The sequence below is a fragment of the Odocoileus virginianus genome, unplaced genomic scaffold, assembly GCF_023699985.2.
Source record: "Odocoileus virginianus isolate 20LAN1187 ecotype Illinois unplaced genomic scaffold, Ovbor_1.2 Unplaced_Scaffold_10, whole genome shotgun sequence".
In the NCBI taxonomy this organism is placed as follows: domain Eukaryota; kingdom Metazoa; phylum Chordata; class Mammalia; order Artiodactyla; family Cervidae; genus Odocoileus; species Odocoileus virginianus.
Window position 1 is genome coordinate 844,120 of NW_027224272.1, and position 14,038 is coordinate 858,157.

Below are 14,038 nucleotides of genomic sequence, written 5' to 3' on the forward strand. Positions count from 1 at the left end.
GCGGAAAAGCAGAATTATAGTAGAAATTACAGTATCACAAAAACTGAATACTATGAGGCAAGTGGAACAATTATCTCAAGCTATAAGGAAAAACTCTTTTATCTTAGAAAAGCATATGATGCAAAATATAAATCAAGTGTAAGGGTAGTCAAAAAACATGCTTAAAAATCAAAATTTTAGCAAATTTACCTCTCCTATACTTTCTATTAGACGGTTTCATAAAGGAAGGTTTTTTTTTTTAGTAAAGAAGTGAGTACACTAAGAAAGAGAAATATATTAGTTTATATCCAAAGAGAAATATAGAGTGTCCAATACTGACAGCTTTTCAGTAGGTCTGGAAAGCAATCAGCCCAAATAAGAACTAAAGGCAACATGCTGTAGAATGTGATACACTTGAAGGAAAGGTTTTACATATTTCTTTAGAATTTATTAATTTTTCTCAACTTAAAAGGGAGTCAAAAGATACTTTGTATCTACTGATGGTGTACAAAGGAAATATTTACAAAACACATTTTTACTCTTGAAACAGTAATGAATAAAAGATAAAACTAGTGATATTTAGTGGGAGGGTGATACATCTAGAGGGGTAAGTAAGCAACATCAGCAAATATTATGTCAATATTATGCCATATGTCAAGACACTATTTCTGAGGTTGATAAAACAAAAATATTGGCAGAATATATATATTATTTATATTTATGGAGGTAACCATTGGAAGAATTAAAATTAGACATAGCTGAAAGACTTAAAAGTAGGCACTCAAGAAGTGCATCTCTAGAGATGGGAATATCAGGGGAGGACTTCTTTGGACGTTAAACTTCCCTGCATAGTTGAATTGTTAAAGCAGGTGCAAGTTAAATTTTGATTTAAAAAGATAAAGAAATTGACAAGAAGAATATATGTACATGTCAAATATGGTCAAAGTATTGATGCAATTATATGTTATGGATCTGTAGGATTTCTTACAAACAGATAAAGCTATATTTTCTTTGAATGCCAAGGGCTTTGTATGAATACGATATACACAAACACACACACAGTATGTACAGGTGTCAGTTAAAAAGTCTCAACTCTGGCCTTCCCTTGTGGCTTAGCTGGTAAAGAATCCACCTGCAATGCGGAAGACCTGGGTTCATCCCTGGGTTGGGAAGATCCCCTGGAGAAGGGAAAGGCTACCCACTCCAGTATTCTGGCCTGGAGAATTCCCATGAACTGTATAGTCCATGGGGTCGCAAAGAGTCGGACACGACTGAACGACTTTCACTTTCACTTCACTTCCAACTCTGGGTTTAGACTGGCTGGTTTTGAATCTCTAATTCACAATTTAATAACAGAGAAAATTGGGTAAATAATTTTATGTCTCCATGCCCAATGTCTTCTTTTGTAAAAGGAGGACACTAATATGTAATATGGTTGCCAGGATGATTAGATATGAAAAGGTACTAAAAGTGTATATTATATAGGTTTTGTACATAGCAAATATTTAACAGATATTAAGTACTTCAACATTTACATTTATAATGTATTTATTTTGTAAATATTTAATTATGCATATGCTATAATATTCATATAAAAATATTAGAAAGAAATCAACATAAATGCTTTATCAAATGGAATTCTAGGTAATTTTTGTTTTTTTTAATACTTTTCTGTAACAAATTTTCAGCAATGGAAGCATACAGGTTTCATATTTATATTCATATTTATATGAAAACTATAAATGCTAATTAAACTAACAAGACATATGGTCTTAGGAATTCCATAGCAGTTCAGTGGTAATTTCACTGCTGTGACCTAAGTTTGATCCCTGTTCAGGGAATGAGGATACTGTAAGCTGTACAGCACAGCCAAAAAAAAAGAAAGAAATATGGTCTTAAGCTAAAACATCATAGGTCTAGTGTGGCTGTTAGGAAGAATTTTCACATAATGGGAGCTTTGAAACATTGGAACAGACTATTAGGTTTATGAAAGAACAAAGGGTGGGGTGGAGTGGGCACCTTAATTCTTTTCACTTATTATCACTTATTATTCACTTATTTGAAGAAGGGAATGGCAACCCACTCCAGTATTCTTGCCTGGAGAATCCCATGGACAGAGGAGCCTGGCAGGCTACAGTCCATGGGGTCGCAAGAGTCGGACACGACTTAGCGACTAAACCACCACCACTGTTCACTTATTAGCATCCTATTTGAAGGGCAGAGAATAGATCTCAACAATCAAAGTACTGAGGGAAGACAAACTATACTCTGACATTGGCCAAAAGAACTACTATTACTAACACTGTATTTTATAACAGATATATAAGAACTAATTTGGAAGATGAGTGGGATGTTTTTACAAGGAGGTTTATTCTGGGATTTGATTTATAATATAGATACAGGTAAGTGGAGAAATGTTTTCCTCATATTTAATTCAATTTGAATGTAGTCCCAATGATGAATAGTCATATTTTATAAATTATATACTCTTTTAGCATGGAGCAACAACTGAAGAAAACTAACAGTGGCTAATGACATCAGCCAAGGGCAGTATAGCAACTGGATTTCTTTGCATTTTAATACAATTAAAACTGGCTCCCACTTCCAATTATTTCTGTGTTTAACACACTAGAGTAACAACTATAATGTGAAAAATAATTCAGGTTAATATATAGTTCAAAAACCAAAAAGATAACCAAAAGGATAATTAGTAGTTATAATCTGTTGCTTTGTACAAGGAAAAAATAATTGACTACAAAGGCAATGACTAAAATTCAAGACTGGTTAAAGTCCATTAGTGGTTATTATATTTGTCAACCCCTGTGGTACTGATACAGCTATTGTCACATCATCCTAGTATTATATTAATATAATAAGAGTATCTGCCATCATTAACACTTATTGAATTAGGATTTGTTGATCCAAGAGGAGTCATATATTGTGCTCATTTAATTTCTTAAGACTATTCTCTGAGGGTTTCATTTGTTCCTTATTTTTGGGAATGGACTAGTAGTAGAAACATTAAACAAGCATCATGTGAATAGAATCAAGTAAAAATGAGACTGTTCAGACTATCACCACAATGTGGGAGAGTGGATGTATGTATGTATACAACATACATTAATATACAATGATTATAAAGGGATAGAGAAAAATGACAACACTGGGGGTATCTTTGAGGTAAAATTACTAGCTTTTACTTTTATTTTTCTTCATATTTTCACAGTTTCTAAATTTTTCACAATGAGCATATGGTGCTTCTATAAGTAGAAACAACTAAATATATATTTAGCACACACTGCTTCCAATTTCCTATAGGAAACAGAATTGTAGTACATAAAGAACTTAAAAGAGTTATTTTCTGTGGACCATATGCATGCAAAATAAACTAAAATAAACACATACATAAAAAGCAGATCCTTTATATTGTTAGAATTGTTTTCATAAAATTGTTGAGAAATCTCACTAACATATAAATAATTTATCTATATCAGCAATGGTGATCTTTTCATTACATATACATAGCTATTAAAAATAAATCCAAGCCATTCTTTTGTAATTAAAATGCACATTAAATCTCTAGGGTTGATGTATTCAATGAAGCAAAATTAAAAGAAAAAAAAGAAAAACACTTACTTTGCAGAAATTGTCACAGTGTTCCCTGCTTGGGAGAGAGAGAAGTCAGAGGCATCTCTTCCGACAATTGTAGCAGTATAAACTATTCTTTTCAAGCTTGGATTTTTCAGTTGAATCTATGTTGAAGAAGAGAGTATAAATGAGATCATGAATTTTAAAGATACACAACTTAACATTTCTTATTTTTATCAAAGAGAATCATATATTTTTAGCATGAAAATACTTACCCTAGTGTAGTAGCTGGAAGAAAGCAGTTTGTATTTAAAGACTGTGTGTGTGTGTGTGTGTGTGTGTGTGTGTGTGTGTGTGTATGTCTTCTTTTCTTCAGAAGTAGGCAAAGAGAAGACACTATCAGACAAGGAAATGACAGATGTAAAAATACCTGATCACCAAAGATTTGAAATCCAAAGTTAGCAACTTGGATTTTAATCTCACTGCAAAGGGAAACCTTTAAAGAATTTTAAACAGATTCCAATTTACAAAAAGGTTACTCTGGCTGCTCTGTGTAGAAAGTGTTATAAGGAATGGAATCAGAAGTCCAGGCTAAAAACAATGGTGGCCTCATCTAGAAGTGGTAGTAGAGTTAGGGGTTGGCTTCCCCTTCCTTCCTGATGTCAAGATATGGAGAATATTTGAGAATGAGCTACTTCATTTTTAGAGAGCATTTCATGAGAAATGTGGGTATAAAAATATTTATGCAGAATACAATAGGAATTTTAAAATATATACATTAGAAAGACACAAAGTTATGGAAAGTATAGACCCAGAAGAAAGAAAAGATCTGAGAGAGGTGGATGGTTGGCCAAATTAGAATAAAGAAAGAGCAATGGCACTTAGGCAGGAACTATAGTAAGGAACTATGGTCCCAGTTCAGGAACAGAGTCAGAGATAGAATATGGCAGACATCTGTTGAAAGATTAAATTAACTACTTTTATATTTCACTAAGAACTTCCGTAACCACCAGGACCAACATGTTGAGTTTCTACCCTCAGTTTACCCCTAAATTGGGGGCTTTCATGTTGCTTACCTGCTTATGGATCTCAGTAACAATGGAGGCATGACTACTCTAGTGTCCTATTTTTGTATGTATGTGTGTGTGCATTTAAAGTATTAATTAACAGATCTAGTGATTTTAAGTCACAGGGAGCTAATTTCCATTTTCTGGAAGGAAATGTTGAAAATAATAGCAGATTCACTATGAGCTATTTATTGGTTTATAGTCCTGGAACTTACATAATCAGCCCTGAGATCTTAAGGTAGCTACCCGTTCTCATTATGTCACCCTGCTTATTTAACTTATATGCAGAGTACATCATGAGAAATGCTGGACTGGATGAAGCACAAGCTGGAATCAAGATTGCCGAGAGAAATATCAATAACCTCAGATATGCAAATGACACCACTCTTATGGCAAAAAGTGAAGAAGAACTAAAGAGCCTCTTGATGAAACTGAAAGAGGAGAGTGAAAAGTCAGCTTAAGGCTCAACATTCAGAAAACTAAGATCATGGCACCTGGTCCCATCACTTCATGGAAAATAGATGGGGAAACAATGGAAATAGTGACAGACTTTATTATTTTTTGGGCTCCAAAATCACTGCAGATAGTGACTGCAACCATGAAATTAAAAGACACTTGCTCCTTGGAAGAAAAGTTATGACCAACCTAGACAACATATTAAAAAGCAGAGACATTACTTTGCCAACAAAGGTCCATCTAGTCAAAGCTTTGGTTTTTCCAGTAGTCATGCATGGATGTGAGAGTTGGACTACAAAGAAGGCTGAGTGCCAAAGAATTGATGCTTTTGAATTGTGGTGGTGAAGATTCTTGAGGTTCCCTTGGACTGCAAGGAGATCCAACCAGTCCATCCTAAAGGAGATCAGTCCTGAGTGTTCATTGGAAGGACTGATGCTGAAGCTGAAACTCTAATACTTTGGCCACCTGATGGGAAGAATTGACTCATTTGAAAAGACCCTGATGCTGGGAAAGATTGAAGGTGGGAGGAGAAGGGGACGACAGAAGATGAGATGGTTAGATGGCATCACTGACTCAGTGGACATGAGTCTGAGTAAGCTCTGGGAGTTGGCTGATGGACAGGGAGGCCTGGGGTGCTATAGTCCCTGGGGTTGCAAAGAGTCGGACATGACTGAGTGACTGAACTGAACTGATACAACATATATATAATATAATAATCACACACATATATATATATCACATATATGACATACACACATATACACACATACAAACATGTATATATAAATGCATTTATATAAAAATAAATAAGTAAATAAATGATGCAAAAACATTGGGCCCAGCTGTGGTCAGATTATTCCACCCAACTCCAGAATTTCATGTAGGGGTCACGTGAGTGGTAGGGAGAAGAAAAAGCTGGTCAAGTGTTGGTCCTTTAATGGACCAGAACCTGGTGGTCCGGAGTCGACGATAAGAAAGTAAGAGAAAGAGGCTGATATCCCCTGGTTTACGCGGAAAGCCATAGAGTCCTGTTCTTAGGGCTCGCGCTGCTGCACGTAGGCACCGGGCACCCTCTCGAGTGGGTGAAGGCACAGTGCGCCTTCTCGAGAGGGTTCTTAGAAGCCCGGGCAAGAAAGTGAGCTCAGCGGGCCTCCGTGCTCCAAGGAATTAGCCAGAAATAGAGAGAGAGAGAGAAAGAAAGAAAGACACGGGGACCCAAGCTCTGATGGAGCAAAGGTGTTTTAATCAACATGGCGTGGGCATATATACTGTCTTACAAGGTGGTTATTCTCAGCAAAGATAAAGATTAAAATTCCAGACTTACAAAACATAAGACGATCCCTATCAAAGAGAGAGTTGCAAACAATCACCTTTTACCATATGGCTCATAAAAAGGAAGAGGGTACTTATCACTGTAATGAGAAATGCCTGGATTCCTCAGCCCCGGGAAAGGCGTGCCTCTCCTCTTCAGGAATTAATAAGGGCCAGAGGGTTCCTGACAGATCCAAAAGAGCACACAGGAAGCCTCTTGTTAAATGCTTTCTGACAGTCAAGGGAAGAAACCAAGCTTTGGACCCTCAATTCTCCTTTTGCAATGATAGCCATTATTTAACTACTGTGTTCCAGGGTAAATTTTGTTTCAGAAAGGGAGAAAAAAAATAGTTCAATTACTTTTAAAAGTATCTCAGAAAATCACTGAACTTAACATTTTTTCACTGATCACTGTATTGTTTCATGGTCCCAGTATTCTGTTCTATTTGTGACATACAGCTACAAAATATAATTTTTCAATTATAGTAGCCATTTCTTGAGATTTTTCTTTAAACTGGGAGGTCAAAAAAGTTGACAATGACATTCTAGTACTTAGGCACTGCCATTTATAGTGTTGATGCACATGGGCAAACTACGCCATAGATTCTCAGCAATTTCCAAATCAGTGATTTTCTTGAATGAAATTAGAATCAAAGCTTGTTGTAATTGATGTTCTATTTTGAATTTGTATTCAATTTTTATTGTTTCCTTCAAAAGATGTGCCTTACATTTCTGAAAAATACAAGCTCTATGTACAATCTCACCTATAAGCTTAAAGTGAGAATATTATGCCCAATAAGGAGTTAAATATGAAAAGAAATCATTTCCATTCTAATGATTTAATCTGATTTTTAACATCACAAATAAAATCTATGTTTAAAAATTAGCTCTTTCAACATAATCAAATGGCATAAAGAAATTCAAACATGTATACAGAATTAGAAAACCAGTGATAATACTCAAATGAATTAAATCACTGTTTAAATCTAATTCAGACCCCTCCTATCCTCTGCAGGCTTAAGCAAAGCATTTCTAACTTTTTAGAAATTTGAATCTGAAATCAAAAGTCCAGCCCACTGTAATTACAGCTCTAGGCCAGTTAGTACTCAAGGCCCTTAAATATCATTGCACTTAGTGAATTACTGTAGTGGATAGTGTTGAAAAAGTTCTCTGAAGAGTTTTTTATTTCTTTTTCCAACAAAAGCAGGAGTAATTTTTTTAAAAGAATATCATATATCAATGCTTGCTAACAGAAAATCAGGAGGAATGGCTTTCCTTTCCCTAAATTGAGCCCTTTACACTGAGACAAGTATGTGAGTTTTTTCTGCTTTTTAACTGAATCCTCATTAACCATCACTCATACAGTCAGAGGGTACATTGGTATTTTCTCAAAAAGGATACATCTACATATCACCAGGACATAACTTCTGAAGACCACACATGGACATGTTTTGCATTGAAAGTATAAAATTAACACCCACACCCCCACCCCCAACAAATTGGGAAGATCTCCTGAGGGAAGAAATGGAAATCCACTCCAGTATTCTTGCCTGGAAAATTCCATGGAGAGAGGAGCCTGGAGGGCTATAGTCCATGGGGTCACAAGAGTCAGACATGACTGAGTGACTAAACAACAACAAAATCTTAATATGAAGAGGAATACATAAAACAGCCTGAGGAAAAGCAATAAAAATGATCTGACCAAAGAGATAAATTAACTTTTGTACACAGTAAGATTCTAACAGCTTATACTGTCCAGAGAAAGAAGTAAGGAGATTTCATGAAATCGTCAACCATAAAACTAGTAGAAGGAAAAGTCTTGGACAAATATAAGAAATAAAACTATATGCTAGAAGATATTTCACAAGTATTCATATGAAACATATTGTTTGAAAACCAAAGTTAGGTTGATGATCCCTGGCAATATATTTCTCAATCAAAGAAAACACTTACAAAACATGGACATATTTATATAGATTTGTTACGGTCACAGGACTCAAAATTTCATTTTCCATTTTTCCTACATATTAAAAAAATCACTGTTATGCATTTAGCAGCTCCGGCATATATATAATCTTTTAATGGGCATTAATGGTGACCCTGATCAGGAGTGCTTTCATTATTACTTCCCTTTTCATATCCTCATTTTGAACAAAATCCATCTGAATATGTGCATGCTGTTCTCAGTTGCTCAGATATGTCTGACTCTTTATGAACCCATGGACTGTACAGTCTGCCAGGGTCCTCTGTCCATGGGATTTCCCAAGCAAGAATACTGGACTGGGTTGCCATTTCCTTCTGCAGGGGATCTTGGAGATCCCCTGTGTCTCTTATGTCTCCTGCATTGGTAGGTGGATTCGTTACTACTGTGCCACCTAGGAAACCCATCCTTACTTGAACAAAATCCATCTGGATGTGTAAAGTTTCCTAAAGGAATGCCAAGCATACTCTGATCACGTTTCTACTTGTAGCATCAACTTCTCTCATACATGAAATGGATCTCGACTTTCCTGAAAGATTTGCCCTTCAAAGTGCTTAACTTTCATTTTCCATCTCCCCATCCCATTCTTCAGATGAATAAAAGAACCATTATTTCATTGCAAGTAGTGATTACTATTAAGGAAAAATTCTCCCTTTCACTCTGCTATACCTTTGGTTTAGAAGGAAAAACATTTGTTAAGGCTTATTTTATCATACTGATACATTTGTTCATTTTGGATTGGGACAGAAATATCTAAAACCCACCTAAGTGTTTAATTCCACATATATTTTGACCTCAAAGATATCCTTACCTCTCTAAACACTGTGTCATGTAGAGTACAATGAAAGGGCACCACTTTCTTGGGGAGATATGTAGGAAGTCTTTCATACATGTAGACACAAAACATGAGCATCAGGATTGGATTGGGATCACAGATGTCAGCAGCCTGGTTCCAAAGAAGAGAATTATAAATTACAGGATATATAAATAAAATATATTAAAAGAGCTAAAGCCCAGTACGTCAACCACTGAATTACTTAAAACATCTTAAAATGCTATTGATTGACAGTGACACTGAAATGTTGCTATGAGCAAACAAAATATTGCTGTGAATCAGAATAGCTTGACCTGTGTGTTACAGGATGAACTAGATATATCATAAATATAAGAATGACTTCACAGCCTCAAAGACTCCATAAAAGCTAGTCAGAGGTCAGAACGCATAGCTACTATGTGCTAGAAATAACAGACAAATGTGATTACAATATCATCCATGACTTAGAGTGTATAATGCAGTAAAAGATAATAGAAGTAGACAAACAACTGAAGTAAAAGATGGCAAGAGGTTTTTTTTTTTAGCAAAAACCCAAAGGAGGAGGTAACACATGAGATGGCCTTGAAGAATACTTGAAGGGTTTTAAATAGGTTGGTGTCTGGAGTGAGGAAAAGGTATATCCTATCAGAAAAGAAATCTCGGACAAGGATATAGGGAGTATAGTATTCATTTGGGAAAGCAAAAGTACAATGTGAATCACGCATAAGATCAGAAGGGACAAGTGGTAGAAGAAATGACGAAGGAGTGCAACAGTCACATAGAGGAAGGTGTGGATACCAGGAAGAGGGACTTGATTTCGGAACAAGAAATAACCCAAGAGCAACAATTCACGCAGATCAGGTGGGTCAGGGGGAGGAGGTTGGAGAAGTACTTATCCTAGAACAAATCACAGTATGGCAGAAAATGTAAATACACTGATAAACAAGATAAATTAGTGACGGTTGTTGGCATATATTTGAGATAACACCCAGAATTATAGAGGAATAACAGCAGGGACAATCAACATAGCCAGAATGGGCACTGAGCCCAAAATGTCAAGTCAGGAGCAGAGGAGGAAGGATTATTTCTATCAGTATATGTTGTGCCTATGATCTCCTAGAAAAAGGCAGAGGTAGTGGGGAAGAATTATTCATAGCAATGAAGTACTGGGATTGGTCTGAGGCAAAGACTCAAAGACACATAAGACACCACTGACACACAAGCACCTCTGTCCTTGTCAGTCAACAGGAACCTCTCTGCACTTTCATAACCTGGAGATCTACTGTGATTTAATGGTGCACATTCAAGTTAGCAACTGAAAACGATCTGGGCCTGGCCTGGAAATGCAAATAGTGACAGAACTCACGGTACCCATGGTTATCTGGAACTAAAGCACTTGACTCTGAAATCTGGCAGCAGTTATAAGAAACTACTGAGACCCTGTTGATCATCTGCTAGTACACATTCCCAAATATATTCTTCTCTTTCTTTGGAAGAACAGAAAGGTTTATTCTTTCTTGTTTTGTCAATAAGCAGTAAGGCTAACCAATAAAGGTGCCTGGGAAGGGGATTATTAGGGGAAAAAAGTGGAAGAAGCTGCCAGTCTTGGCAGAGTAGAAAACTGCTAGTGAGTATGATGTGAGGAAAACTGAGACATATATCAGGACCCCAAAGTTTCTCATCAATATTGTGACATCTCACATACCTTCACTGACGACAATGTTAGTCAACATATACAGGATCATTATTCAACTTAAGAAAAAACTAAAAAATGGAATACAGAGTTTAATTTCCACAAAGTGAAGGATATAGCCCTGCATGATGGGCCAGCCTCTGGGTGTGATCCAAAGAGAGCTCTCTATGGTGATGGGAAATGTATTCATTGGGGAAAGGGTAGAAAGAAGGATACTCTGGGCCCCAAGTCTGAGGTCCGTAAAGCTCTTCTGAACACTATTTTAGTGACTACAACATAAAATATATAGGTAGCAATATAAAATTATTCCAAAAGTCTATCTTTGAAAAATATGTAATAGAGCAGTATTTTAGAAATGAAAAAAAAATGTTTATCTTAATTGAAAAAATTTGAACTAGAGAAAAGCTCACTCTTAGCTTTATGATAAAGTTCAATGAAAATATATAATCATTACTTTCTCTACATAGTTCTAACCTAGAAGAACTTTACTTTTATTTATCCATTTTTCTCCTGATAATATTTTCCTACTGAACTAACAAAAGACAGGGAATTTTTGTTAATGCCATAATAGAGGAAAATGGTGCAGTAAAAATCTAGTAAACTAAACTCACATCCTGCTACCACAAAGTACCATGATCTTTACCAAATCAATTGGTTTCCCTAGGTCTCAGTGTCTGCATCAGTAACAAGAAGAGATGAGATGGTCTTGAAGCTTCATGGTGGATTTAATTTGCTATGATGTCAAGATATTCCATCTTCCAAACCAGATACCAATCAAAACTAGTAGTACCCAAAGACATACCATAATCTGACAGAGAACACTACTGACTGCGTTCCCCAGCATTTTCCTCCCTTCTTTACCAAGAATCCCAATTTTTGTGGCTCTTCTATTACCTTTATCAAACACTGGTTTAACTACAAGCATGAGATGCAATTATGGTCAATGATATGCAATGGGATGTATGCTGTGGGACCACTGGGAAAGTTTACCTAAAGGAAAATGAGAAGCACAGAAGTGGTACTATTCAACCAGACCCATGAATCGCTGTATAACGGTGTCATGTAAGGATTCCAGTAGGAACTTTGTAGTTATTAGCGCACATGCTTAAAGCAAAGCCAATAGACTGAGAAGAACTGTGAAAAAATGAATCTTTGATAATTTTGTTGACAAAATGAATAAATATCCCTATAATATTTTACTGCCTGATTCATCTTATATAAAATATAGAATTTATTTTTAAAATACTTTTATTCATGAATTGTTAAGACTGAAAGTATCCAAGTTGACATAAAGAAACAAAATTTTTCAGAGAAGTCAGATATCTATTCACCCTTAGCTTCTATCATTACTCAGTGTATATGTAGTAGAATTTAAGTATTAGCTATACCTATCTATCTATATTTAAATATCTCCATGTCTCTACATGAGGGAATAAAAATATATTTTATGCTGAGTTCAAATAAATTGCACAATAGCTTTGCTTTAAAGGGGAGGATATATAATAATAGTTACATTCCAGATGCTAGGATTCCACATGGTATAACATTGGCACAGAAACTTATTGAACTGACTCAACAGTTGGAAAGAATGACAAAATAAATAGGAAACTCAAACATTAATAAATAAGTCCAGTGGTAAGTTTCACAGTATTCAAATGTGGACCAGTGCTAATCATTAGTATTAATTCACTATGGTTAAGTTAATTTAAGGGTGATTTTTTTTTGAACTTTGACATTTGATGCAGTAGGTAAATTCGGGCTGATAAAAAGTTAGGGAATTGGAAATGACTGGTAAAATCTTGGTAATTATCAGCTAAGTTAATTGCTAATTTCTCCATTCATCAAATCTTAGATATCGTCTCTATATTTTTATATAGTAGATACTCAAATCTTAGGATCTATTTTTTGCTACACAATAAAATAAACATTTTGAGTCAATTTATCTGAGGAAGTCAAAAAGCAAAGGAGAGAATCATAATGCAAGATGAATTATATTTTCTAAACAAAGATATTTTAAGTTTCCTGTAAACCCTTATCAAATTCTCAAAGGTCACCTTAAACACCAAATGCCCCATGCAACTCTTGCTGGTTCCCTTTTCAGAATGATTTCTCTCCACTTTGATTCCCACAGTACACAGTTTCTATGTCTTCCTGGCATGTACTGGCTGCTTTGTACTGGATCTTTTCATATACAATTCACTATTAGTCATTAACATATTTGAAGGCAAGAGTGTGGTTTTACCACATCTGTATCACTTTCAGGGTCTATCCAGCATATTTTCTGGAGGAGATTCAGTCAGTCAAACTGACAGGAACTATAATATTTTTATTTTTTCACACTAAAGCATTTAATTAGAGTTTATCCTTAAAAGTCTTATAAAAGAACTCTCTGACCAAAATGCCTGATTACAGTATCTCCTTATAGCTCTACCAATATAAAAGATAAATGTCAGACCTGGTACAAAGGGATTTTAACATGTAAATGACTTTAATACAAGGAAAAAGCAAGCCATTATGAAGCATCATTTCTCTGGCAGGTGCAAGGAAGCACTTTGTACCAAGCCACGTGTGGGCACTGGTATCATCAATCTCTCTGAGTCATAGAATGGAAAACTCAGAGTTTGTTGTAATGGTCCTTTTGTGTCCTTTTGTGGCTGTTCACCAGGTCTGGCAAACCTCACAATGTCTCCTCTATCAGTTTATTATTTTAAGCCCCCATTAAAATGAACTGAGTAGAGAAAATATTTTTCTACTTGACCAAGTTAAATGGCAGTTTTTTGGTTCTGTGTTCTCTGTCTCCAGTTCCTTTCCTTTCAGTTCATCCTCACCATTGTTGTAAGAGTAATCACATTTATTCCCATGACACCAACTCCTAAACTGTTATGCTGATATCCAAGATCCCAATATATGCCTATATCTATTTTTTCAATCCCAAACTTTAACTAAGTCAGACTATTCACATAATTTCCTTAATGTCTGTCATTTGTCTACATTCTATAGTCTGCTTATGCCTCTGAATAAACACCTTTCTCTCTTACCACTACCAACCCAAATCCACTCAAGACCCAAAATAAGTCTTGCCTCCTTCACAATCTTTGGTGGATTAATCTGGATCACACTGATCTCTTCTTTTATCTGAATTCTCATTC

At 35.6% G+C, this 14,038-nt stretch overlaps 1 protein-coding gene across 1 annotated transcript in view; it reads right to left on the reverse strand.

Annotated features, from left to right (window-relative positions):
• CFAP47 (cilia and flagella associated protein 47) overlaps window positions 1–14,038 on the reverse strand; it is a 491,580-nt gene that overhangs the window by 276,124 nt on the left and 201,418 nt on the right. The window contains exons 36-37 of the mRNA XM_020881679.2: window positions 9,194–9,328; window positions 3,616–3,731 (exon numbers count right to left, since the gene is read on the reverse strand). Coding sequence (XP_020737338.2) covers window positions 3,616–3,731; window positions 9,194–9,328 — 251 coding nt within the window. The remainder of the gene's footprint in view (window positions 1–3,615; window positions 3,732–9,193; window positions 9,329–14,038) is intronic.